Source organism: Lithobates pipiens, unplaced genomic scaffold, assembly GCF_037356315.1.
Source record: "Lithobates pipiens isolate NorthernLeopardFrog02 unplaced genomic scaffold, aLitPip1_a1.2 Scaffold_18, whole genome shotgun sequence".
NCBI classification, from domain to species: domain Eukaryota; kingdom Metazoa; phylum Chordata; class Amphibia; order Anura; family Ranidae; genus Lithobates; species Lithobates pipiens.
Window position 1 is genome coordinate 136,283,599 of NW_027507758.1, and position 27,404 is coordinate 136,311,002.

The 27,404-nt window shown below is 44.2% G+C and overlaps 1 protein-coding gene across 1 annotated transcript in view; it reads right to left on the bottom strand.

Moving 5' to 3' along the window:
• Positions 1-27,404, bottom strand: part of LOC143987449 (dihydroxyacetone phosphate acyltransferase-like) — a 135,474-nt gene that overhangs the window by 89,457 nt on the left and 18,613 nt on the right. The window contains exon 3 of the mRNA XM_077486159.1: positions 568-744. Coding sequence (XP_077342285.1) covers positions 568-744 — 177 coding nt within the window. The remainder of the gene's footprint in view (positions 1-567; positions 745-27,404) is intronic.

A 27,404-nucleotide genomic window follows, 5' to 3' on the forward strand; every position in this document is an offset into this window, starting at 1 on the left:
TTTTGGCCATACTTCTCCTATGGATCATAGGAGTGGAGTTTGTTTTGCACTCTTGTGACCTATGTTCAGCCAACAGCGGGCTAAAGCTTGCTGGTGGCTACTGTCACTTAGCCAGTCTAGGCTGGGGAAAAATCCAGACTTCAGGATCCACCCACATGCCTGGATCGGCAGCTGGTTCAGCCTCTTCGCTATGTAACTGGGAGACTGAGAAAGCTTCTCCTTCCCCAGCCCAGAACTCCAGTGAGTGCCTGAGGGGCAGAGCAGAGAGCCTTGACTGGCAATCATGGCTCTCTGCTCAAAGCGGAGGGGGAGAGCTGAGTGATCAGCAGTGTTTGATTGTTCAGTTCTCACTGCAGAAACGATGGAGGACAGATGCGGCATCAGATCGATGCTGCCTCCACCTAGATTAGTATAAGGCTTGTTTTTTTTAATGTCAGCATGCATAGCCAAGCTTGAAATTGTACTTTTTTTTTATTTTTTTAAATAGGATCAAGAAATAAAGATATAACTGTACGTATTAGCATTAGTAGTAGCTGAATGCTATATTAACATATTAGACTGACTTACCTTCTGAATGCCCTCCATATTGCAAAATACTTTCCCATAAAGCCGTTTGAAGATCTTGCTTAAACTGAGAGCAAATACACGAATTGCACCCACTTTTAAATTGTGACCCATTTCATCCAAGATTTGACAGGCCTGTTCCTGAATCACATCAAAGGGTTCTCCAGTTTCCAAGCTGATCTTTAAATATGAAGACAAGAACAGATCACAAAAAAATAAACAGAGAAAGACTTTAACCCCCCCCCCCCCCCTGCAAATTCCTGACAAATTTGGTAACATTCATAAAACTCCAGCAAACCTATACACACTAGTCATTCTGAATTCACTGACATTCCTCATCAATATTCATAAAGTCAATGTGAAGGTAGAAAATGTTTACTGAGACCCCATTACTTAAAGAATACTAAAAACAGCTTATAAGTATTAAGTTCAATAACCCAGAGATGCCTGCATATGACTTCAGAAGATGTGAGTATCCTCGTCACATGAACACTGGCCTATTCTGCTTTAGTAAAGAATTAGCACTGTATAGTGCCATAACTTGGCCAACCTGAACTCACATAACTTTGCCTAATAACAATGGCTGGCAATCTGGCAAAAGAGAGGATATTGAAAACCGATGCAGATATATGGAAGCTCCTCTGGCAACCTGCACTTTATACCTGTCCACAGCTTTCTGTCATTATCAGTAGAACGAGGCTTTTCTCTTGTAGTGTGTGACTGTTGGTGCATGTTTAAAGCTGAACTCTAGATAGCCTTTAAACATAAATGTTGGGTGCCCCCCCCCCCCCACTTCCCCATATTATAAGAGTCCAACTAATGTTCTTATAGTCTAGGAGTTTGTAAAGAAGATGGAGGCTTCTTTCCCAGTCCCCACAATTTGTCATGGGTCTGATACCTCACCAACGTTATCGGACACTGAGGACCTACCCATACTCCAGGGCTGGAGTAGATCTTTAAGCTAAATCGCATGTATGCGCACCTGGATAAGCCAGCGAGCACTGTGAGGGTCATGTGTTTTGACTTCTCCAGTGATTTTAATGCCATCAGGCCTGCTTTCCACAGAGAGTAGCGAACAGCGATGCAGGTTGATGTCTTCCTGTCGCGGATGGTTGAATACCTGACTGGAAGCCCACAGTATGTGTGCTTTCAAGATTGTGTGTTGGATAGGGTGGTCAGCAATATTGAGATTCCACAGGGGACAGTTCTCTCCCCCCTTTCTCTTCAAGGTCTATACCACTGATTTTAGCTACCAGGTGGAGCCTTTCCATCTTTAGAAGTTTTCTGATGTCTCTGCGGTAGTGGGATGTATCGGGGATGGGGAAAAGACTGAGTATAGGACTGTTGTGGTGAATTTTGTCACATGGTGTGAGGATAATGATCGGTATGTAAATGCGACTCCGGGATCACACTCCTGCAGTGTGGGACACCACATGTCCCTGCAGTATGGGACACCGCATGCACAGGAATCGCAGCACATTCCTGTGCAACTTGCCATGTCTCTGGGGTACAATGTGAGCCATGGATTTGTATGGCTCAAATCACACCACATCTGCACCAAACTGGTGCTGGACACTTTGTCTGCACCAGAATCTGTTTGTATGGGTATCCACACTGGTTTTGCAAACCAATTGTAGGGTGTTGTTACCTTAAAGAGGAACTGCAAAGTGGAACTGCAGTCTGCTCACATAATTTGTAATAAAAACATCTTTTCCATTCTGAAGCTTCATCCAACCACTATTATTTTATATATACTGTGATTCTGTACTTGCCAAATATGCTGCAGAAATATCCCTCCACTGAGAACCATTTCACGTGTGGGCAGCTGAAGATACTGCCAAATAGAGGCACACCTCCAGCTCTGCAGCTCTGATTGGCCCTCTTATGACTCGTCCCCCCTCGCTTCCTGGCATACTGGCATAGAAAGAGAGCTGTGCATGATGTAATAAGCCTAGGCTAATGACCAGACAAACAGGAAGTGGGCTGTATAAGGTATTTACTGGTAGAAAAAAAAACATTTACTATCCAAAAGTTAAAACAACAAGGGCAGAAGATTTAATAGATAGAAAGTTTAAAAAAATGACTGAAGGTCCGCTTTAACATACACTCCGCAATCGGTTCACATGAGCAGGTTTGCGATGTTGATGCACTGTGGAATCCGCAGCAAATTCGCAACACATCTAGTGTGAACTGACGCTAAGACAAAAGTAGCTATTTGTGGATTTTAGAAGATGGAAGGCACCCGTGACCCCCGTTTCCATCCGAGTTGTTGGTGTGGACCAATACACTGGTCAGTATGAGTACCATCAGTGATACAACCATGATGCATACAACCACAGAGCGACACAGGAAATAATTTTTGCCTTTGGCCATCAAATTATATAATTCTTCTCCCCCCGCCCCAAAGCACCCACCCGCCAACCCATGTTCAGGTCATGTGGAATGGTATGGTTCAGGAGTGGGGGGCCTGGTATGGATTTTGAGGGGGACTCTACGCTGTTTTTTTTTTTAAACATTTTTCTATTGGACAAACCGCCGGACTTTGCAGCGGAGGTCCGCCGGACTTTCCAAACGAGCGGACCTGCCCACACACGACCAGACTTTCCCATTGAACTAGGTCTGGCGGAAAAACCGCCGGACTATGGCGGGAGTCCACCGGACTTCTGAAATGAACGGACTTGCCCACACACGGAGAAAAGTCAGTTCATTTTGAACTCCAGGTAGACGAGACTAGCGAAGGCGGTCAATTCCGCCGCCTCCATCGGCGAGATTGACACCTTATTGGCCCCGTCACCTGGTATGGACTTAAAGGGGGGCTGTGTGCTCGGATAAGGGTCTGTAATGGACTGTGGGGAGGACCCCCACGCCGTTTTCTTCCCCTTTAAGTCCATACCAGGTGACGGGGCCAGCGAGCTGTCAATCTCACCGATGGAGACACTGACCTCCTGCGCTAGTCCCAGCTACCTGGAGTCGCGTTCAAAATGAACGGACTTTTCTCCGTGTGTGGGCAAGTCCGTTCATTTCAAAAGTCCGGCGGACTAGCACACAGACAGCTGGATTGTCTGCCGGACTGCTGAGTCCAGCGGACAATTTTGAGTCAAGACTTCTTTATAAGTCCGCCAGACTTTTGGAAAGAAAAGGTCCGCCGGAGCCCACACATGGGCGGATTGTCTGCCGGATAGTCTGATCGTGTGTACGAGGCATTACAGAGAGGACGCAGGAAAAATCCACTGTATTAATAACATTGATAACTGCATCATATATTAAATTTTTTGACTTTGCACATAGTTGCACTTTATAAGTATTATGAGAAAGTATTAGCTGCAGTATTGGCTCATAATGACAGTAGTAAACGTGCAATTCGTATTGTTACAAATAGAAATTCAGACAAAATTTTCATTATTCAGGAATTTGAATGTATCCGAATCTCTGAATCACAATAGTAACACATTTCAACAAATCCAAAATAAAGTTATAATGGAAACATAATTCATTCATATTCATTTGTTTTATTTGGATGACATGATGAGATAGTTTGGGCCTTTTGTTATTGTTTTGAAGCATCCAAAATAGGTTCCCCCCCTTCTGCTGCGCTCTGGTCATCTCCGCCGCTTACCCAACCCGCCAGTAGCGGCAAAGACTTTCGGGTCCTTTCCCCTCAGTTGCATGGAGCCAAGTGAGGGAATGATGGCCCCCACTCGGCTCCATAACATTGAATGAAGGAAGCAACATCAAACGTCACTTCCACCCAATGGTCTTAAAGAGGACTTTTTTTTTTTTTTTATTGCGTGTAAATGTGAGACCTGAGGTCTTTTTGACCCCAGATCTCACATTAAAGAGGTCCTATCATGCTTTTTTTTCTATTAAAAGGGATGTGTATATTCCTTGTAATAGGTATAAAAGTGACCCAAAAAATGTATTTTTAATTTTAAAAAAAAGTTGTGCCCGTGTTTGAAAACGGTGTTCAAATCATACATGTGAGGTATCGCCGCGATCATCAGAGTGAGAGAAATAATTCTAGCAGAAGATATCCTCTGTAATTTAAAACTGGTAACCGCTGATGCAATTTGCTCTGATTTGCTTCTCCCAACAGAGGACCCTCAGATCGGCCCAGGGGCTGACCGGCTGGTAAAACAGGAGTTCTCTGGTATTTGATTGACAACTTCCTTTTACTTATCTCCTTTTATGTTCATGATTTGTGGGCGCCTATTGCCCCCGACACAGTGTGATCCCAATTGGGGTGTCGGGGGTACTAGGTGACATCCCGTCTATATTTCTTATATCACTCCCAACTGTCATGTCAATCCATACCAGACACAGTGAGCTCCTTTCACTGTCATCTTCATATGTTTTTAATAATACAGATGCCTTACAATTCGCATTGTGTCTTCTCCGGCTTATGCTGTTTGCCTGTACTTTTTGACATGTTTACCACGTTCTTCATATACAGTGGTGTGAAAAAGTGTTTGCCCCCTTCCTCATTTCCTGTTCCTTTGCATGTTTGTCACACTTAAGTGTTTCGGAACATCAAACCAATTTAAACAATAGTCAAGGGCAACACAAGTAAACACAAAATGCAATTTGTAAATGAAGGTGTTTATTATTAAAGGTGAAAAAAAATCCAAACCATCATGGCCCTGTGTGAAAAAGTGATTGCCCCTAAACCTAATAACTGGTTGGGCCACCCTTAGCAGCAACAACTGCAACCAAGCGTTTGCGATAACGTGCAATGAGGCTTTTACAGCGTCCTGGAGGAATTTTGGCCCACTTATCTTTGCAGAATTGTCCTAATTCAGTTACATTAGAGGGTTTTCGAGCATGAACGGCCTTTTTAAAGGTCATACCACAACATCTCAATAGGATTCAGGTCAGGACTTTGGCTAGGCCACTCCAAAGTCTTCATTTTGTTTTTCTTCAGCCATTCGGTGGTGGACTTGCTGGTGTGTTTAGGATCATTGTCCTGCTGCAGAACCCAAGTTCGTTTCAGCTTGAGTACACGAACAGATGGTCGGACATTCTCCTTCAGGATCTCTTGGTAGACAGCAGAATTCATAGTTCCTTTTATCACGGCAAGTCTTCCAGGTCCTGAAGCAGCAAAACAGCCCCAGACCATCACACTACCACCACCATATTTTTCTGTTGGTATAATGTTCTTTTTATGAAATGCAGTGTTCCTTCTACGCCAGATATACTTGGACACACACCTTCCAAAGAGTTCCACTTTTGTCTCTTCGGTCCACAGAATGTTGTCCCAAAAGTCTTGGGGATCATCAAGATGTGTTGTGGAGAAATTGAGACGAGCTTTGATGTTCTTTTTGCTCAGCAGTGGTTTTCTCCTTGGAACTCTGCCATGCAGGCCATTTTTGCCCAGTCTTTTCCTGATGGTGGAGGCATGAACGCTGACCTTAACTGAGGCAAGTGAGGCCTGCAGTTCCTTGGACGTTGTTGTGGGGTCTTTTGTGACCTCTTGGATGAGTCGTCGCTGCGCTCTTGGGGTAATTTTGGGCGGCCACTCCTGGGAAGGTTCACCACTGTTCCATGTCTTCGCCATTTGTGGATAATGGCTCTCACTGTGGTTCGCTGGATTCCCAAAACTTTGGAAATGGCTTTATAACCCTTTCCAGACTGATAGATCTCAATTACTTTCTTTCTCAATTGTTCCTGAATTTCTTTGGGTCTCGGCATGATGTGTAGCTTTTAAGGATCTTCTGGTGGACCTTACTGTGTCAAGCAGCTCCTATTTAAGTGATGCCTTGATTGTGAACAGGTGTGGCAATAATCAGGCCTGGGTGTGGCTAGAGAAATTGAACTCAGGTGTGGACAACCACAGTTATAGTATGTTTTAACAAGGGGGGGGGGCAATCACTTTTTCACACAGGGCCATGATGGTTTGGATTTTTTTTCACCTTTAATAATAAACACCTTCATTTACAAATTGCATTTTGTGTTTACTTGTGTTGTCCTTGACTATTGTTTAAATTGGTTTGATGTTCCGAAACACTTAAGTGTGACAAACATGCAAAGGAACAGGAAATGAGGAAGGGGGCAAACACTTTTTCACACCACTGTATATGTGAGACGACATGTTGTCGCGATCTATTGTGTGGATTCTATTTTTCCTTTGAAACAAATAAAAATTTTGAAAGTAAAACTGGTAACCTGTAGACATTTTTAAACATCGCCTATGGAGATTTTTAAGGGTTAAAGTTTGTCGCCATTCCACAAGCGGGTGCAATTATGAAGCATGATATGTTGGATATCAATTTACTCGGCATACCATTATCTTTCACAATATAAAAAATGGGTTAATTGTACTGTTGTCTTATTTTTCAATAACATTTTTCCCCAAAAATTGTGCTTGTAAGACTGTTGCACAAATACGGTGTGACATAAAGTATTGCAATTACCGCCATTTTATTCTCTAGGGTGTCTGAAAAATAAATTATATATATATTTAGTTTTTTAGCCCCCAATTTTAACTTGTAAACAACAAGTTTGAAAATAGGCCTGGTCCTTAAGTCATTAAACACTCCCCAAATGCCCTATACACTTTGGCGTGCGTTGCAGGTGCATTAAAAACCCTAGATGCCTATTTTTTATTTATTTTTGGCTGTTGTGAACAAGACCTAAGGCAGGGGTCTTCAAACTACGGCCCTCCAGTTGTTCAGGAACTACAATTCCCATCATGCCTAGTCATGTCTGTGAATGTTAGAGTTTTACAATGCCTTATGGGATGTGTAGTTCCACAACAGCTGGAGGGCCGTAGTTTGAGGATCCCTGGCCTAAGGCAAATACATCGCAAACACGCTGTAAACGCATGCTGGCGCATTTATGGTGTGTTACCATAGACTTGAATGGAAAGAGTTATGATGCTTAAATTCCTTGCAAATTCCTCATGAAGCTTAATTCTTGAAGCGTAGAAACACAATGCGATGCAAACGCTTCATATTTTGATAATGTGAACAACACTGTGTGCTGTCCATGTTATCAATCGCAGACTGTTTTACTAGGAGTTTTAGGAGCATTAAAGCATTAGTAAAGTCTGCTTTTTTATTCAGACCTACAGGTAAGTCCTTAATAAGGCTTACCTGTAAGTACAGTATCTCCATTTAGGAGATAATTACTTTAGTAGGAGTCGGTGACGTCAGTGGTCTCTCAATGACTCCCACGTTTTTTTTTTTTTTTGCGGTTTACTATTGCTTTTACAACTCTCCTCAAACTCCTGCTTTTAATGCCAACGTGAAATTCAGTTGGACATAAGACAATTCATTCATTTTAATCGGTGTTGGTCATCTTACTTTAAAAAAGTAATTAGTAAAGTTACAAATTACTTCTCCCAAAAAGTAATTGCATTATTAACTCAGTTACTATATTGGAAAAGTAAATTAGTTACTCAGCAAAGTAACTGACTTTTTTTAAAATATTCTAAGGGGCGGTAGATGTAATTGCGGTAACACCGCCCATATAATGGGAACGGCGTCACCATGAGGGGAAGAGTAATCAGTTAGATTACTCGTTACCCTCTAAAGTAACGGTGTTAAGTAACTATTAATCTAACAGAGGCCCTCTCTGTGACTATTGGAGAGTCTCTGATAGATAGAGTCCCCTCCAGGCCCCATGAGAGACTACAATAGAGTGTCACTGAACAAAAGTAAAAATAAACAATATTATTCTAATAGCTCTTTGGTGCCCTGGGCCAGCCCTAAAAGACTTCACTTACCTTAAATAATGGGTACTGGGGCTGGCTGCTGGTTTTAATTTCTGGCTGCTGGTCCTGGGGCTTGGCTTTTGGGGCTGGGTCCTGGCTTCTGGGGCATGGCTGCTGGGGCTGGGCTGCTGGTGTCTGGATGTTGGAGCCTGGGGTCTGGCTGCTAGGGTATGGCTGCTAGGGACAAAGGTCTGGCTGCTAGAGCTGTGCTGCTGGTCCTGGGGCCTGGCTGCTGGGGCCAAGAGTCTGGCTGGTGGGGCCTGGCTGCTGGGACCAGGGGTCTGGCTGCTGGGGCCTGGGGTCTGGCTGCTGGGGCCTGGGGTCTGGCTGCTGGGGCCTGGGGTCTGGCTGCTGGGGCCTGGGGTCTGGCTGCTGGGGCCTGGGGTCTGGCTGCTGGGGCCTGGGGTCTGGCTGCTGGGGCCTGGGGCCTGGCTGCTGGGGCCTGGGGCCTGGCTGCTGGGGCCTGGGGCCTGGCTGCTGGGGCCTGGGGCCTGGGGTCTGACTGCTGGGGCCTGGGGTCCGGCTGCTGGCGCCAAGGGTCTAGCTGCAGGGGCCAAGGGTCTAGCTGCAGGGGCCAAGGGTCTAGCTGCAGGGGCCAAGGGTCTAGCTGCAGGGGCCAAAGGTCTAGCTGCAGGGGCCAAAGGTCTGGCTGCAGGGGCCTGCCTGCTGGGACCAAGTGCCTGGCTGCTGGGGTCTGGCTGCTGAGGCAGGGCTGTTGGTGCCTGACTGCTAGGGCCTGGGGTCTGGATGCTGGGGCCAAGGGTCTGGCTGCTGGTCCTGGGGCTTTGCTGCTGGGGCAAGGGGTCTGGCTGCTAGAGCTGGGCTGCTGGTCCTGGGGCCTGGCTGCTGGGGTCTGGCTGCTAGTGCAAATGGTCTGGCTGCTGGGACTGGGTTGCTGTTGTCTGGCTGCTGGGGCCTGGGGTCTGGCTGCTAGAACCAAGGATCTGTCTGCTGGGGCCTTGCTGCTGGGGCCAAGGGTCTGGCTGCTGTGGCCTGGGGTCTGTCTGCTGGGGCCTGGCTGCCGGGGTCAAGAGTTTGGCTGTTGGGGCTGGTGAGCCATTCCAGTCAGAGAATTCCCCAGGAAGGAAGGAATGAAGGAAGGAAGGAAGGAAGCAGATGGGTGGAGGCAGAGAGAATACTGGGCACCATGATCTGCAGGCTGTAGCAATTAAAAAAAAAAAAAAAAAAAAAAAAAAAAAAAAAAACTCACCAATCAAGCGGACTCTTTCTCCACTTTCGGGAGCCACTGTAATCACCTGTGCGACAAGTAATGACAGTCCTGGTCTGCCCGGTAGATTGATATAGAAGAGGCCGGGAATGTCATGTACTTGTCCTACAGGTTATTATTGCACCCGAAAGTGGAGAAAGAGTCTGCTTTTTTTTTTTTTTTTCTCTACAGCCTGCAGATCACAGTGCCCAGTCTTCTCTCTGACTCGGCCCACCCCTTTTCTTCCCTGCTGAATTGACCAGACCGCACCTAGAAAGTAGCCCCATGCAGCAGTCAAAGCAGGCTGGGGACAGCCGTATTGGTTGTCCCTCCTCTGCCTCAGCTCGAAGTGCCTGGGCACGGGGCACCCCGCCCAGGATTGGCACTGCATCCACCTGTCACTCAGCCACAGACAGAAGACAGAGCAGCCCATGCGGACATACTCCATTCGGGCGCTTGGACTGCTCTGTCTTCTCAGTCTGCGGCTGAGTGACAGGCCCCCTTGAGAGATCGCCCGAGGCTCGCAGTTGTCCGGGGGCCCGCAGTCAAATGCGGGAGACTCCCAAGACTTACGGGAGATGTGGGATGTCTGATTTCGTCATGTTGATAGCATAACAGATTTGTTATGGAGACACTGGAAGAAGTGGCGTGATGCTCCTCACTGCCTGTTTTAACCCCATAATTGCTGCACCAACAGGCACAGTAGTTGCAGGGCATTTGTGGTGATTTCCCATTTGCTTGAATGGGTCACATTCAGCGGGCTTTGTGTCCACTGAGTGCAACATGACAGATCATTTTGCCATGGACGTGAGGTGAAGCATTGTGACTGTGGCATGTGTACACTGGCACGTGCTGCCTTCGACAACTTTGGGGGTGAGTGATAAAAACATGGCTCAACTAAGCCTTTTTAATGCCCAGAATCACAAGTCCAAACAAGCCCAAATGACACAGAAAGCCTAAGACATTATTGAGGTTTTTGGTAAATGCTGTCACACTAACGTAAGGAAAGCTATAACTTTTTTTCTAGAGATCAAAAAAGTGGAAAAACTGTGGACAGTTACTCTAGGTGACAGAACTGAAATTTCTAGCCACAAGCTGTGTGTTTAGAGATATCAAAGACTCTTTCGTGAGAGAGATTCAAGATTCTGACCCCAGAGAGAGAGAGAGTCTGGAAGATCTGGGCCTAGCGAAATGTATTTATAGAGAGCCTCTCAACTGACAAAAGACAGTCTAATGATGACTGACAGTTCAACGGATGGCCATGTAACTGTGTTAAAAGGGCACATACAACAAAAGCCTAATACAGCTTCAGTACAATGTACCTAATGGAGAGGCAAGGAGAAATGCCCAGTATATGGTCAGATATGCAAAATCTGTAGCAAGAGGGACCATTTTGCAGTTCAATGTAGGCTAAAGGCAAACAGTAGAGACAAGAAAACAGTGATATAAAACACAGATTTTGACAGTGCAAAAGACATATTCTGGGGAATTCACAGAGAATGTCTGTGACACTCTGACCACTGCCAGCATCACTGACTTCTAGGAGAATGTTGGCTGTGAAGCCAAGAGCGCCCCTGACAACCAATGGTAGGTGGTGGTGGTAGCAGTGGCATAAATACCTCCCTGCTCTACCACATAAAGAGTCTCTGTATGCCAAGAGTTGGTCTGTCTTTCCACTAGTTCTGTTATATAGAAACTGGTGGTAATTTTCCCAAATTTGTGTAGCCACAGTGTCACTAAAAGTAAAAGTGGCACTATTAGGGACTACTTGAATCTGTTGCATGTTTCACTACAGTTGTAGAATCTTGTGGCAGGGCTTTTTAAAGGGCCTACAACACATTAACTTCCCTTGGACAGTACTTTGTATGCTAGTCCCCTACCTACAAACATCCAACTTAGAAACGACTCCTACATACAAACGGAGGGAGACAACAGGAAATGAGAGGAAATCTACCCCAGGAAGGGAAATTCACTCCTGTAAGAGTTAATATGGGAAAAAGTAGTCTCCACTGATGCTTTACCCCTAGTCCACGTTTCCCTAACAACCCAAATTTTTCAAAATCCAATTGTCATTGGGACAGAAAGTGAGGTGAAAGCTTTTGAACAGGGGCACAGACAGCAAAACAAATGTTACAGGGGTGATGACCCTTCCCTATGCTATCCAAAAAGCTTAAAAATGGATTTTTTTGGCTGGAGCTACACTTAATAAAATGTACCTGTTCCGACTTACAGATTCAACTTAAGAACAAACCTACAGTCCCTATCTTGTTTGTAACCCAGGGACTGTCTGTATTGTATCTTCCTTGAACTGTTGTGTTGCAAGTCCTGTTCTTTAACCACTTAAGGACCGCCGTATTTCCAATGTACGTCAACACAATGGCACAGGCAGGCACAAGCACGTACATGTACGTGCCTGCCTTCCAGCGGGTGGGGGGTCCGATTGGACCCCCTCCCGCTGGATACGGTGGTCCGTTTCCCTCCGGGAGCGTTCCTTGAGGGGATGGCCGTTGGTTTTCGGCCACCCCCTCTGGATCGCTCCTGGCCAATGAGAAGCTTCCTCCCACTGTGTATTGTTTACACAGGAAGGAGGAAGTGATGTCATTCTCCTCGGGGCGGTCTTTTTGACCGGACTACGAGGAGAAGACACAAAGTAAGTGTGCACCAACACTACACTGACATGTAGGTACACACAGGCACACAAACCCCCCCCCCCCCCCGATCCCCCCCCCCCCCCAGTCACAGTGTCACTGATTGCAGTGATCATTTCTTTACTGATCACTGCATTCAGTGTCAGTTGTGACAGTAAAAACTGTCAGGACAGTTAGTGTTAGGTCCAGAGTAGCCCCCTATCACCCCCCAATAAAGATTTAACCCCCTGATTGCCCCTAGAGTTAACCCTTTCCCCCCCTTTTGCCAGTGTCACTAAGCGATCATTTTTCTGATTGCTGCATGTGTCGCTAGGTAGCTAGTTATTTTTTTAATGATGGTTTTTAATGATCATTTAATAATGGTTTTAACCCCCGATTGCCGCTAGTTAACCCTTTCACCCCCTTTTGCCAGTGTCACTAAGCGATCGTTTTTCTGATCACTGCATTAGTGTCGCTACTGTCGCTAGGTAGCTAGTTATTTTTTTAGGTTCACCGCCAGGTTTTTATAGCGCTAGGTACCCCGATATACTACCCAATTATGGTTTTAACCCCCTGATTGCCGCTAGTTAACCCTTTCACCCCCTTTTGCCAGTGTCACTAAGCGATCATTTTTCTGATCGCTGCATCAGTGTCGCTAGTGTCGCTAGGTAGCTAGTTATTTTTTTAGGTTCACCGCCAGGTTTTTATAGCGCTAGGTACCCCGATATACTACCCAATAATGGTTTTAACCCCCGATTGCCGCTAGTTAACCCTTTCACCCCCTTTTGCCAGTGTCACTAAGCAATCGTTTTTCTGATCGCTGCATTAGTGTCGCTACTGTCGCTAGGTAGCTAGTTATTTTTTTAGGTTCACCGCCAGGTTTTTATAGCGCTAGGTACCCCGATATACTACCCAATAATGGTTTTAACCCCCTGATTTCTGCTAGTTAACCCTTTCACCCCCTTTTGCCAGTGTCACTAAGCGATCATTTTTCTGATCGCTGCATTAGTGTCGCTAGTGTCGCTAGGTAGCTAGTTATTTTTTTAGGTTCACCGCCAGGTTTTTATAGCGCTAGGTACCCCCATATACTACCCAATTGCCCCTAGTTAACCCTTTCACCAGCGATCACAGTATAAGTGTCACTGGTGACGCTGGTTAGCCAGTTAGTTATTTAGGTTCCCCGTCAGGTTTTTATATAGCGCCAGGGACCCCCATATACTACCTAATAAAAATTTGAACCCCCTGATTGCCCCTAGTTAACCCTTTCACCACTGATCACCGTATAAGTGTTACGGGTGACTCTGGTTAGTTTGTTTTTTATAGCATCAGGGCACCCACCCTTTATTACCCAATAAAGGTTTAACCCCCTGATCACCCGGCGGGTGATATCAATTAGGTTTTAGGGTCAGGGTCTGCGTCGCCCCAGGCAGCGCTAGGTTAGTGCCAGTACCGCTAACACCCACGCGCAAAGCATAAACCTCCCGTAGTGGTATAGAATCTGAACAGATCAATATCTGATCTGATCAGATCTATACTAGCGTCCCCAGCAGTTTAGGGTTCCAAAAAAACGCATTGTTAGTGGGATCAGCCCAGATACCTGCTAGCACCTGCGTTTTGCCCCTCTGCCCAGCCCACCCAAGTGCAGTATCGATCGATCACTGTCACTTACAAAACACTAAACACATAACTGCAGCGATCGCAGAGTCAGGCCTGATCCCTGCGATCGCTAACAGTTTTTTTGGTAGCATTTTATATTTAAATCCGGAAGGCAGTGCTTGGTTTTCGGGGGCCCGTACGTGGCTAGGCTCCCAAAAAGTCCCCCACATGTGGTATCCCCGTACTCGGGAGAAGCAGCAGAATTTATTTTGGGGTGTAATTTGACTTATGCCCATAGCATGTGTGAGCAATATATCATTTAGTGACAACTTTGTGCAAAAAAAAATAAAAAAAGTTTGTAATATTCCCGCAACTTGTGGCAAAATATAAAATATTCCATGGACTCAACATGCCTCTCAGTAAATAGCTTGGGGTGTCTACTTTCCAAAATGGGGTCATTTTGGGGGGTTTTGTGCTATTTTGGCATTTTATGGCCTTCGAAACTGTGATAGGTAGTGAGGAGTAAAATCAAAAATTTACACCCTTAGAAATCCTGAAGGTGGTGATTGGTTTTCGGGGGGCCGTGCGCGACTAGACTCCCAAAAAGTCCCACACATGTGGTATCCCCATACTCGGGAGAAGTAGCGGAATATATTTTGGGGTGAAATTCCACATATAACCATGGCATGTGTGAGCAATATATCATTTAGTGACAACTTTTTGTAAAAAAAATTTTTTTTTTTTGTCATTATTCAATCCCTTGGGACAAAAAAAAAAAAATATTCAATGGTCTCAACATGGCCCTCAGCAAATAGCTTGGGGTGTCTATTTTCCAAAATGGGGTCATTTGGGGGGGTTTTGTGCCATCTTGGCATTTTATGGCCTTCAAAACTGTGATAGGTAGTGAGGAGTAAAATAAAAAAATGTATGCCCTTAGAAATCCTAAAGGCGGTGCTTGGATTTCGGGGTCCCGTACGCGGCTAGGCTCCCAAAAAGTCCCACACACGTGGTATCCCTGTACTCAGGAGAAGCAGCAGAATGTATTTTGGGTGTCATTTCACATATGCCCATGGCATGTGTGAGCAATATATCATTTAGTGACAACTTTTTGTAAATTTTTTATTTATTTTTTTGTCATTATTCAATCCCTTAGGACAAAACAAATAAATATTCAATGGGCTCAACATACCCATCAGCAATTTCCTTGGGGTGTCTACTTTCCAAAATGGGGTCATTTGGGGGGGTTTGTACTGCCCTGCCATTTTAGCACCTCAAGAAATGAGATAGGCAGTCATAAATTAAAAGCTGTGTAAATTCCAGAAAATGTACTCTAGTTTGTAGACGCTATAACTTTTGCGCAAACCAAAAAATATACGCTTATTGACATTTTTTTTACTAAAGACATGTGGCTGAATAAATTTTGCCCTCAATGTATGACTAAAATTTAGTTTATTCGATTTTTCTTATAACAAAAAGAAGAAAATATCTTTTTTTTTCAAATACCATCAAAAGAAAGCTCTATTTGTGGGAAGAAAAGGACGCAAATTTCGTTTGGGTGCAATATTGCATGACCGCGCAATTACCAGTTAAAGCAGCGCAGTGCGAAATTGGAAAAAGACCTCTGGTCCTTAAGGTGTTTATTGGTCCGGGGCTGAAGTGGTTAAATACACTGTGCATGCACCCCTTTAAGAGACTTCAGACCACTTCAGACCAGGCAAAGCAAGTAAACAAACAAGATCCTTTACTGAGGTAGTTGCTGATACCAATACAGTTCTCAGATCCTCTCCATGACTGATGAGAACAGTGGGGAGTTCCAGCGCTGCCGCATCATGCCCTAGTACCAGCACAGAAACTTCAAATCCTCCAACTACCAGCACTGAAATGTCAAGTCCCCCAAGAGCCAGGGCTGTTGCATACCGGTCAGATAGTCTTGCCAACAAAACATGGTTGCCTTCCAACTCAGCATGAGCAAGAATTCCCCCTTTCACTGCACAGCTAGGTGTAGAGGCCAATACCTAAAATTTGACAGAAATTGATTGCTTTTATCAGTCCGACACTTTGCTGCAATTCATCGTGGACCAGACCAATTTATATGCCCAGCGGCATATTGCCAACAACCCCCAAACATCATATGCCCGTCCATTTGTGTGGAGAGATTTGACTCTGGAGGAGTTCAAATTGTTTATGGGCCTTAAAAAAAAAAAAAAAAATTATATATATATATATATATATATATATATATATATATATATATATATATATAATGAAGGCCATGCCTACTGGTCCCCCAACCCCATCCACCACATGCCCATTTATTCTGCCGTAATGTCCAGGTCCCGATACGAGATGATTATGCAAATCCTTCACTTCAGCGACAAAACCCAGTGCCCTCCCAGCAATCATCCACATTACGATATATTGTATAAAATTCGCTCATTCATACATTTCCCCAAAGATTTGCAGAACTCTATGTCCTCGATTAGCATACATGTGTAGATGAGTCCCTGGTACCCTTTTCAGGGTAAAACAATATATTCCTAGCAAAAGGGTCAGATACGGAGTCAAATTTGACAAGCTTTATGAGAGAGTCACGGGATATATCTGTATGTGTTCTGCATACATGAAGGCAGAGATTCCCAGCTCCAGCCCCCTGAGTGTCCAGCCTACATGGGCACAACTGGTAAAATTGTATGGGACCTGGCATAGCCACTGCTGAACAAAGGTTACTACATATACCTGGATACATTTTATACTAGCTTGCCCCTTTTCAAACATCTATACATTCCTAAAACCCTGGCCTGCGGAACCTCCACAAAGAACAGGAAGGCCTTCCCACAATCCATAGTGCATAAAAAACTGCGAAGGGGGGGAAAAAACAACTTTGAGATGCAACGAAATGATGGCCTTGAGGTGAAAGGATAACAGGAATGTGCACATAATGCCCACCATCCCTGATGACGCTATAGTTGAGGTTCAAAGAAGAAGAGGTCCCATTGAAAAGCCAACATGTGTACAAGAATACAATCTCTACATGTGAGGGGGGGGGGGGGGGGGGTGTGGATTTCAAGGAGCAAATGCTTCAGCCCTATTTGTCAATAAGGAGGTCCCTCCTGTTTCTGGTACAAGAAAGTAGCAATTTATCTAATTCATTTGGCCCTTTAAAATTCATACATAATTTACACCAAATCCACAGAAAGCCCCTCCCACTTCCTACAATTCATTGAAGAAGTTGTCAGGTCCCTCATCTATCAATAAAGACCCCCCTCCCCCCAGAAAACCTTCACTCTGATGCTGTTAGCCGATTGCATGAACGCCACTTCCCGGACAACATTCCACCATCTGAAGCAGGTCGAAGAAGCCAAAAAAGATGTCACATATGCAGCAAAAGAGCATTTCAAAGAGATACTGGCTACCATTGTCCCCAGTGTCCTTCCCAACCCTGCCTATGCATTGGTGAACGCTTCCGACTTTTTCACACATCCCTAAAATATTAGCCCATATTTTTAACCATTTCCCCATTTTCATCATCTATGCTGACCATTTCCATGCTTCCTCAAATAACTATGCCACTGCCTTCCACATGAACTGACCCTGGCCTGTTTTTTCACTATGCCTCTGCCTACCACTTGGATTGCTTTCACCGGAACCGACCATGGCCTGTTTTATCGACTACGTTTCTGCCTAACGCTTGGACTGCTTGCACGTCAACTGACCCTGGCCTGTTTTATCGACTATGCTTTTGCCTACCGCTTGAACTGATCTGTTGCCCTGCTACTGTACTACACAGGGGTCTCGCATATGTGAGGGGCTCCAGAATTGTTTTTCCGGAAATTTTTTAGTTTTCTCTGAGTTTCATAATTTCCGGATTAGGGTCTGGAGTCCGGAGGCTTCAAAGAAATTTGGGTGGATGAAGCCTCTACCCCATGCCCCTGTGCACAGGTCTTACCTGATTGAGGCCCTCAGCCTGCTTCTGACTTACTGCCATAATACCTGCCGCATGAACTGACCACACCTCTGCCTGCTACCTGGACTATGGAAATAATTAGCTGTCGCAAGAGGCAGTACACTAAATGGACAACTTTGTGAAAAAAAAAGCGTGTTTTTATTTTCTTTCCACATTTTCCAAAAACTTGTGGAAAAAAAAAAATGAAATGTTCAAAAGACTCAATATGCCTCATAGATTATACATTGGGGTGTTTGCTTTCCTAAATGGGGTCATTTTGTGGGTGTTTCCATTGTGCTGGTGCTCTAGGGCCTTCAAAAGTGTGATAGGTTGTCAGGAAATTATATATGTAATTTATGCTCCTAGAATGCCTGACAGTGCTAGTTGGATGTTAGGCTTGGGGCGTGCACCTGGGAATGTCTGTGACCATCGAGTCCAGTGACACGGAGACACGGAGCATCACAGAACAGGGTAAAAGGCCTTTACCACATGATCGCTCCGTCTAATGACTGTGCGATCACTTGTCAACAAACTGAAGCATGTCTGCATGTCTAGTTCTGCTCCTCCTCTCTCCTCACTCCTCAAAAAAAAACACTAGTGATAAAATACCACAAAAAGAAAGCTCTATTTGTGTGAAAAAAAAGACACAAAATTATTTTGGGTACAGTTTTGCATGACTGAATAATTGTCAAAGTGTGAAAGCACTGAAAGCTGAAAATTGGCCTGGGCAGGAAGGGGGTGTAAGTGCCATGTAGGCAAGTGGTAAAATAAAAAATAAATGCACATTTTTTTTGCAGGTACATTTTTTTTTTGTAGAAGCTTAGAAAGCATTGCATTCGCAATCAGCAGATTGCAGGTGCAATAAAGCAGACTGTTAGTGTAGACTGTCTGCCTGTACATCGTTCGAGCAAGCAGTTACACACTAATAGGAAGAATCAATGAATTACCTAGAATGCTCAACAGCGCCCTGGTAGTTCATTGACAACTAAAAGACGACAGCCACAAAGGATGCTGGTACTTGTGGTTCATTCATTCACAGAACTCTGTGAATAAATGACGAAGTCATGTGGGCAGAGCCCCGCACAGCCACTCTGTTTTCTAATAGCGTCAGCAGGTACAGGGAGAAGATCCCAAGTCTGCTGTCACACAGATAGCACGAATGGGGGAGCGGCTACTGGAGTGGGAACATGTTCCATCCTAATAACGGGTGAAACATGTAACATATTTCCAAATGTGAACTTATAGTTTAATATTCTGGCCAATGGATGCTCTTGATGTGCCTAAATGCGTCTAAACACGTTTGCAAAATGTGGCTTAAGGTATGTTTTAACGCTGCTTTTTTTTCTTCCCTTGGAGTGCAGGTGTCTAGGGGAGGAAAAAACATCCTGTGCGCATAGGGCCTCAAAGAAAAAGATTATAGAAATATGTTACATTGTAACTTTGTAAGTACGCACTTTAATCTTTACAATAAAAAATCTTTATACAGAATCTTGCTATGGGATTGCCCCTTTTTCTTTGCTTTTGAGAGATTTAGTGGGGGTACACATCCCGTATGACTTACGGGAGAGATATGGCACCACGAGATATTAAAGTAGAACTATAGTCAAAAAACTTTTTTTTTAATTTTGGATAGAGCAAGGGAGGGTTATAACCCTTGACAGATTTTCGTTTGCCATCTGTGTGCCATTGCAAAGATTTCCCTGCACTTCTTGTCCCATAGCTAAGCAAGTGGAAATTTGTGCAAATTAAGGGAATTCTTAGGAATTGGAAAAGTTCCCCTCTATTACGTTTCTGAGGAAAACCCAAAATTTGTCATTTTCTTTTACTTTCACTTTCAATAATAATGGTAAACAGGACAAATAGAAAGCATGAATCTCCCTAATGGTGACACAGACAGAAATAAAAACTGACAGGTGTTCTAATCCCTATCCAGAATGTAAACAAAGGTTTTGCCTTTAGTTTTTGTCTTTTGCCTGTACTTTAACCTCCTCGCGCCCGCCCTATAGCCGAATTACGGCCGTAGAGCAGGCGCGTTCGTTCGGGCGGTCGTCCCTGGACGGCCTGATGTTTACTTCCGCAATGCGCGCCGCCGCGGGCGCGCATCGCGGAAGTTCTGTGTTCGCCGTGTCCCCCGGGGACAGGCAAACACAGATCGCTGTAAACGGCCAATCACAGCGGCCGTTTACAGCGTGATCGGCGTGTCCAATGGGAGATGATCTCATATGTAAACATATGAGATCATCTCGCAGCGCCGCTCTCCTTCCTCGCACAGACAGTGCGAGAGGGGAGAGATGAACGGCTGCAGCGGCAGCCGTTCTGATTCTGGAAAAAAAAAAAATTAAAAAAATGAAATAAAAAGTGCCATCCGCCCCCAGCAGTGCCATCCGCCCCCAGCAGTGCCATCCGCCCCCAGCAGTGCTATCCGCCCCAGTGCCATCCACCCCAGTGCTACCTGCCCCCAGTGCCATCCACCCCAGTGCTACCTGCCCCCAGTGCCATCCACCCCAGTGCTACCTGCCCCTAGTGCCATCCACCCCAGTGCTACCTGCCCCTAGTGCCATCCACCCCAGTGCTACCTGCCCCCAGTGCCATCCACCCCAGTGCTACCTGCCCCCAGTGCCATCCACCCCAGTGCCACCTGCCGTCAGTGCCACCTGCCCCCAGTGCCACCTGCCCCCAGTGCCACCTGCCCCCAGTGCCACCTGCCCTCAGTGCCACCTGCCGTCAGTGCCACGTGTCATCAGTGCCACATAGTGCCATCTGTCATCAGTGCCACGTATCAGTGCCATTTGTCATCAGTGCCACCTGTCAGTGTCACGTGCCATCTGTTGTCAGTGTCACGTGTCATCAATGCCACTTATCAGTGCCATCTGTCATCAGTGTCACGCGTCATCGGTGCCATGTATTAGTGCCATCTGTCATCGGTGGCACATTAGTGCCACGTATTAGTGCCATCTGTCATCGGTGCCACGTTTCAGTGCCACGTGTCATCAGTGCCACGTATTAGTGCCACGTGTCATCAGTGCCACGTATAAGTGCCACGCGTCATCAGTGCCACATATTAGTGCCATCTGTCATCAGTGCCACATATTAGTGCCATCTGTCATCAGTGCCACCTGTCATCATTGCCACGTATCAGTGCCATCTGTCATCAGTGTCACGTGTCATTGTCCTGGTGCTTCAAAAGTGTAATAAATAGTCAACAAGTTAGATGTGTAACTTATGTTCCTAGAACACATGATGGCGCTACCTGCATGTTGGGCCTCTCTATGTGGCCAGGCTGTGAAAAAGTCCCACACATGTGGTATTGTAATACTCAGGAGGAGTAGCAGAATTTTTTGGGGGGTGTCATTTGTGGTATACACATGCCACGTGAGAGAAATAACCTATTACAATGACAATTTTGTGGAGAAAAAAAAAAAATGAAAAATCTTAATTTTGCAAAGAATTGTGGGAAAAAAATGACAACATCAAAAAGCTCACTATACCTCTTACTAAATACCTTGGAATGTCTACTTTCCAAAAAGGGGTCATTTGGGGGGTATTTGTACTTTCCTGTTCGGGTCGCAAGAAATGAGATAGGCCACCAGTACATCAGATGTGATCAATTTTGTGCGATTCGCACCACAGCTTGTAGACTCTCTAACTTTCACAAAGACCAAATAATATCCACTAATTTGGGTTATTTTTACCAAAGACATGTAGCAGTATAAATTGTGACCAAAATTTATGAAGAAAAATTAATAATTTGCATAATTCTGTCACAGAAACAAAGAAATATGCGTTTTTTTTCAAAATTTTCGGTCTTTTTTCATTTATAGCGCAAAAAATAAAAACCCCAGAGGTGATCAAATACCACCAAAAGAAAACTCTATTTGTGGGAAAAAAAGGACAAAAAATTCATTTGGGTACAGTGTTGCATGACTGAGTAATTGTCATTCAAATTGTGAGAGCACCGAAAGCTGAAAATTGGTCTGGGCAGGAAGGTGTTTAAGTGCCCTGTAAGCAAGTGGTTAAACCCTTATGCATTGATTGACCATTTATAATATTAATAGGCAATAGGATCTAGACATGTGCAGAACGGAAACATTTGTGTAGTTTTGGATAGATTAGATATGTTACTAATTTGGTTTTGTTGATTTGTTTCGGAATTCATTTAGTTCCATTTAGTTTATTTTCGGTTTGTTTATTCATTTTCTAGAGAATTCAAAATTTTCAGAATTAATAAAATTCAGATCGACTGAAAAATTATCGACCAATTCAAATTCTATGTGAAGAATAGCCAGTTGTTAAGGAAGCTGCCTACTGCATCCATAACAATTGATGACTCATCAGCTGTCAGCGGGCTTCCCTGCTGACAGCTGAAATGTAAACAAAAGAATGGTGTAACTAGAAAAGTCAGGAAAAACAGCGTGGGATTGTCAAAAACATGTGTACTGTCTTTATTCACGTTCTACACATTTTACTGAATGGGTAGGGGTACTATGTACCCCATACTCATTCATATAGGTGGGGCCAGGATTAACATGGGGACAAGGTACTTTTGGGGTGTTGCTATTGCTGCCATTCTTTGTTTACATTTCAGCTGTCAGCGGGGAAGGGCGCTGACTGCTGAGTATAACAGCTTCCCAGTCTGCTCTTTAACCACTTCAGCAGGATTTACTCATTTCCCGATCAGGCCATTTTTTGCGCTACCACACTGCGTTGCTTTAACTGAGAATCGCACGGTCGTGCGACACTGTACCCAAACAAAATGTATGTCCCTTTTTACCCACAAATAGAGCTTTCTTTTGGTGATATTTGACCACCTCTGCGGTTTTTACTTTTTGTGCTATATACAAACATTTTGAAAAAAAAAAAACTGAATATTTTTTACTTTTTGCTATAATAAATATCCCAAAAAAAAAAAAAATGTTTTCATCAGTTTAGGCCGATATGTATTCCTCCTACATATTTTTGATAAAAAAAAATCGTAATAAGCGAATATTGATTGGTTTGTTATTGCTTCTACAAAATAGGGAATAGATTTATGATTAGATTTTTTTTTTTTTTTACTGGGAACAGCAGTGATCTACAATTTTTAGCAGGACTGTGTCACTGTGGCGGACAGATCGGACACTTTTGACACTGTTTTGGGACCAGTGACATTTATACAGCGATCAGTGCTATACAAATGCACTGATTACTGTGTAAATGTCACTGGCAGGGAAGGGGTTAACACTAGGGGGGCCCATCAAGTGGTTAAAGGTGTGCTTATAACTATGGGGGGTGGGACTGCCTGGAGGAGGAGACCGATCGCGGTTCCTAAGCATTAGGAACAACAGATATGTCTCCTCACCCCTGGAAGACTGGAGATCTGTCTGTTTACATTGACAGATCTCCGTTCTGTCCCTGTCAGGAGCAATTGCGGGTGCCTGGCGGAACATGGCGGCCGCCGGGCATGCGCAATAACTCCTACGTTACTCCCTCCGTACACCTACACAGGGGAGCCAACCTGCCGCCGTCAAAGGACTAACAAACTAACTGACAAATCCCAGTTCCTAAAAAAAGACGAGCCCAAAACTACTTTTGGGCCATCAATGTGGTTATACCATTTCTGGATCCTTTTATCATTTATGGCTCTAAAAGGAAGACAGGAAGTGCAAAATCCATGAATATATTGTCCTGGAAAGGATTGTAGGAACCCAAATTGAAAAGAAGTAACATCAGAAGGTCCCCGTCTGATTATTAAATTCTCATTCAATCTGTTTAATAGCGGTGGGAAAGATTTTCCCGCTGTATGTCACTACTACATCCTGGGCAGGGTTTTACTGTTGCATACTGTTGCACAAAACATGGGAAATTTATTGGCAGAGCAAATTTTGTACTGACAACCTGAAAAAATGACAGAACCCCTATTAAAAACGAAGACAGTCTATTATTATTATTATTATTATTATTTAAACAGTATACACAATATGGAAACACTGACAATACATGCAACAAGTACAGCGCCTTGCAAAAGTATTCACTCCCTTGGCTTTTTACCTATTTTGTTACATTACAGCCTTTAGTTCAATGTTTTTTTAATCTGAATTATATGTGAAGGATCAGAACACAACAGTCTAAGTTGGTGAAGTAAAATTAGAAAGATATATACTTACAACTATTTTTCAGAAAAGACAATCTAAGTGTCACATGATCTGTTATTACATATACACACCTTTTTGAAAGGCCCCAGAGACTGCAACACCTAAGCAAGAGGCACCACTAACCAAACACTGCCATGAAGACCAAGGAACTCTCCATACAAGTAAGGGACAATGTTGTTGAGAAGTACAAGTCAGGGTTAGGTTATAAAAAAAAAAATCCAAATCTACGATGATCCTAGGAGAGCCATGAAATCTATCATAACCAAATGTAAAGAACATGGCATAACAGCAAACCTGCCAAGAGACGGCCAAATACCAAAACTCACGGACCGGGCAAGAAGGGCATTAATCAGAGAGGCAGCACAGAGACCTAAGGTAACCCTGGAGGAGCTGCAGAGTTCCACAACAGAGACTGGAGTATCTGTACATAGGACAACAATAAGTCATAGGCTCCATAGAGTTGGGCTTTATGGCAGAGTGGCCAGAAGAAAGCCATTACTTTCAGAAAAAAACAAAATGACCCGTTTTGAGTTTGTGAAAAGGCATGTGGGAGACTGGCGCAAACCCAACATATCACATCACCCAAAGAACTCCATCCCCACAGTGAAACATGGTGGTGGCAGCATCATGCTGTGGGGATGTTTTTCAGCAGTCAGGACTGGGAAACTGGTCAGAGTTGAGAGAAAGATGGATGGTGCTAAATACAGGGATATTCTTGAGCAAAACCTGTACCACTCTGCGTGTGATTTGAGGCTAGGACAGAGGTTCACCTTCCAGCAGGACAATGACCCCAAACGCACTGCTAAAGCAACACTGGTGGTTTAAGGGGAAACATGTAAATGTGTTGGAATGGCCTAGTCAAAGCCCAGACCGCAATCCAATAGAAAATATGTGGTCAGATGTAAACATTGCTGTTCACAAGAGCAAACCATCCAACTTGAAGGAGCTGGAGCAGTTTTTCAAGGAGTAATGGGCAAAAATCCCAGTGGTAAGATGTGGAAAGATCACAGAGACTTATCCAAAGTGACTTGGAGCTGTGATAGCTGCAAAAAATGGCTCTACAAAGTATTGACTTTAGGGGGATGAATAGTTATGCACATTGACTTTCTGTTATTTTGTCCTATTAGTTGTTTGCTTCACAATAAAAAAAATAACATCTTCAAAGTTGTAGGCATCTTCTCTAAATGAAATGCAAAGATGCAAATCTCAAAGAATCCATGTTAATTACAGGTTGTGCGGCAACAACACATGAAAAATGCCAAGGGGGGGAGAATACTTTTGCAAGGCAATGTAATTTGCCTGGTTTACGCTTACAAAATTCAACACCTGGTTAGAAATTTGGACAGTTGTGGAGGCAACATGGACTCTCATGTTATTTATTTATATATTGTTGTAAATTGACTGTTGTAAGTTTATATCGTACCACAAGGGTCCGTGTTGCCTCCACAACTGTCCAAATTTCTAATCAGTAATAGGATGAAGTTACATTAATTCTTTCATAACAAGTAGCATTTCCATAAAATTCAACACCTGCTAGATTCTCTCAGGACTCAGTTTGATGGCTTTCCTCTAGATTTTTGGAAGTACCATCAGTGCTGTAATTTTTTTTCTATGCAGGGTCACCCTGCTTATGTTCGATCCACCCTCATGGCTGCCAAGCGACTATGGGCCTCCGAGGACCCTGTCCCACACATTCTCTTGGCCAAGTATAAGCTCTTTAAGTCCGCTGCCGATAGCCCCACACCAATCTATTTCAGGGAATGGGAACAGGACCTTCAGTGCAAGTTTTCTGAAGTGCAAGTACAACATCATATCAATTTACAAACTCTTGCTCAGTAGACTCAAGTACGCAAGAAAATAATTATAAGATACTGACACGGTGGTATTAAGTATCTTCAACATTAGCCCAGATTTACCCATGTGTTTCCAACCTTTGTTGGAAAGGCTGTGGTCAAAGAGGTACGTTCCTCCATTTGTGGTGGGAATGCCCTGTCATAAAGCCTTTCTGGACCGAGGTTCCAGAGCATATAGTGGAGATCCTGGGCGTAGATCTCCCTCTTTCTCCACAGCACTTCTGTCCCCACTTTTCCACTGTACCACTACAAATGCAGTGCTCTCTCTTATCTCCCTAATGCTGCCAAGCATCTCATACCTATCTACTGGAACAGCCCGAGGGTCCCAAGTTGTTGGGACTGGACCAAGAAGGTGACTGAGATGGAAGCTGAGGGAGTAGAGTCCTACCTGCAAGGGCACCCTAGAGGGATTCAACTTCACATGGGCCTCTTGGGAGAAAACCATGTATCTGGGTCACTTCTGGTCTCCTCTAGCATAGACACAGCCTTGCCTGCCTTAGTAGACCCAGACTTTCAACGGCTTGTATAGGTGCACCACTGAGGTTGACCCCTTTACCTGACACTTTGACTTAGTTGTTGCAGGATCTTTTTTGGCCTGCGACTTAGACAGGGTTGCTGAGTTTTGAACTCCTGGTTTGTCATGCGTCTTTCACCCTCCTTTTGTCCCCCCCCCCTTTTTATCCTTTTTTTTATTTTAATTGGGTGCTGTTATAGTACTCTTTCACATTTTGTTGTTTTCTTTATACATGTAGCTACAGCCTACAAATTGCCCTATTTTTTATTATTGGTCTGTTATTGATGTATGACGGTTCATATAATCTGATCCCTCCCTTAGGTGCTTTGTATTTTCTGTTTGTTTTTGTTTTTTGGACTTAGAACACGTCTCCCTATTTGGGAGCTTAAGGTATTGCGTCTCTCAAGGGAGCAGAGTAGAGATTGTCAGTGATTTTACATTGCATACCTTGCTCACAAGTGGATACAGACTTGTCTACTATTTTGTCTTTGTATTTGGAAATGAAAAATAAAGATTAAGTCAATGCAGCATGACAAATGATCAGCACCTGATATTTACAGACAGCTGTAAAAGTCACTGATTTTACAAATTGTCAGTAAACTTGCTAACAGTTGGCAACCCTGATCCTGGGCATGTACAGCAGATCAGGAGAGCCACACATGTCTATGATTTAATAAACACACACACACACACACACATTAGGAGAACCTTACCCACAGCTGTACATGACTTTAGTCTCTCTTTCTGCCACTGTTCTGTATTACTTAGTAAAAGGCAGGTGGACAAGTATAGGCACACATGTCTGTGATGTAATAATAATTTTTGAACTGGATGGAAGATGTGACACAAATTAATCCAACTGCATGCCGTCCCTTTCAAAGTAATTTAAGAGATAACTTTTAATTATACTTTCTTGAAAAGCCTTTTTTAATAACAATTATATTTCCACAGTTACCTTGTGTCCATTTATTTTCTTCACATCGACACAATTTAGCAAAGGTGCCTGCCTGATCTACCTCTATATGATGTAACACTAAGGCCGCGTACACACGGGCGGACTGTTCGCTCAACTTTGTCCGCTGAACAGTGTTTCAGCGGACAGTCCGCTCGTGTGTGGGGCTTCAGCGGACAGTTTGACGAACAAAGTTTTTCGGAAATTCCGAAAAACTGTCCGCTGAAACTTGGTTTGAGCAGACAGTCCGCCCGTGTGTAGGCCACTTTCGAAATGAGCAAACTGTTCCCGCTCGGAGGAAAGTCCGCT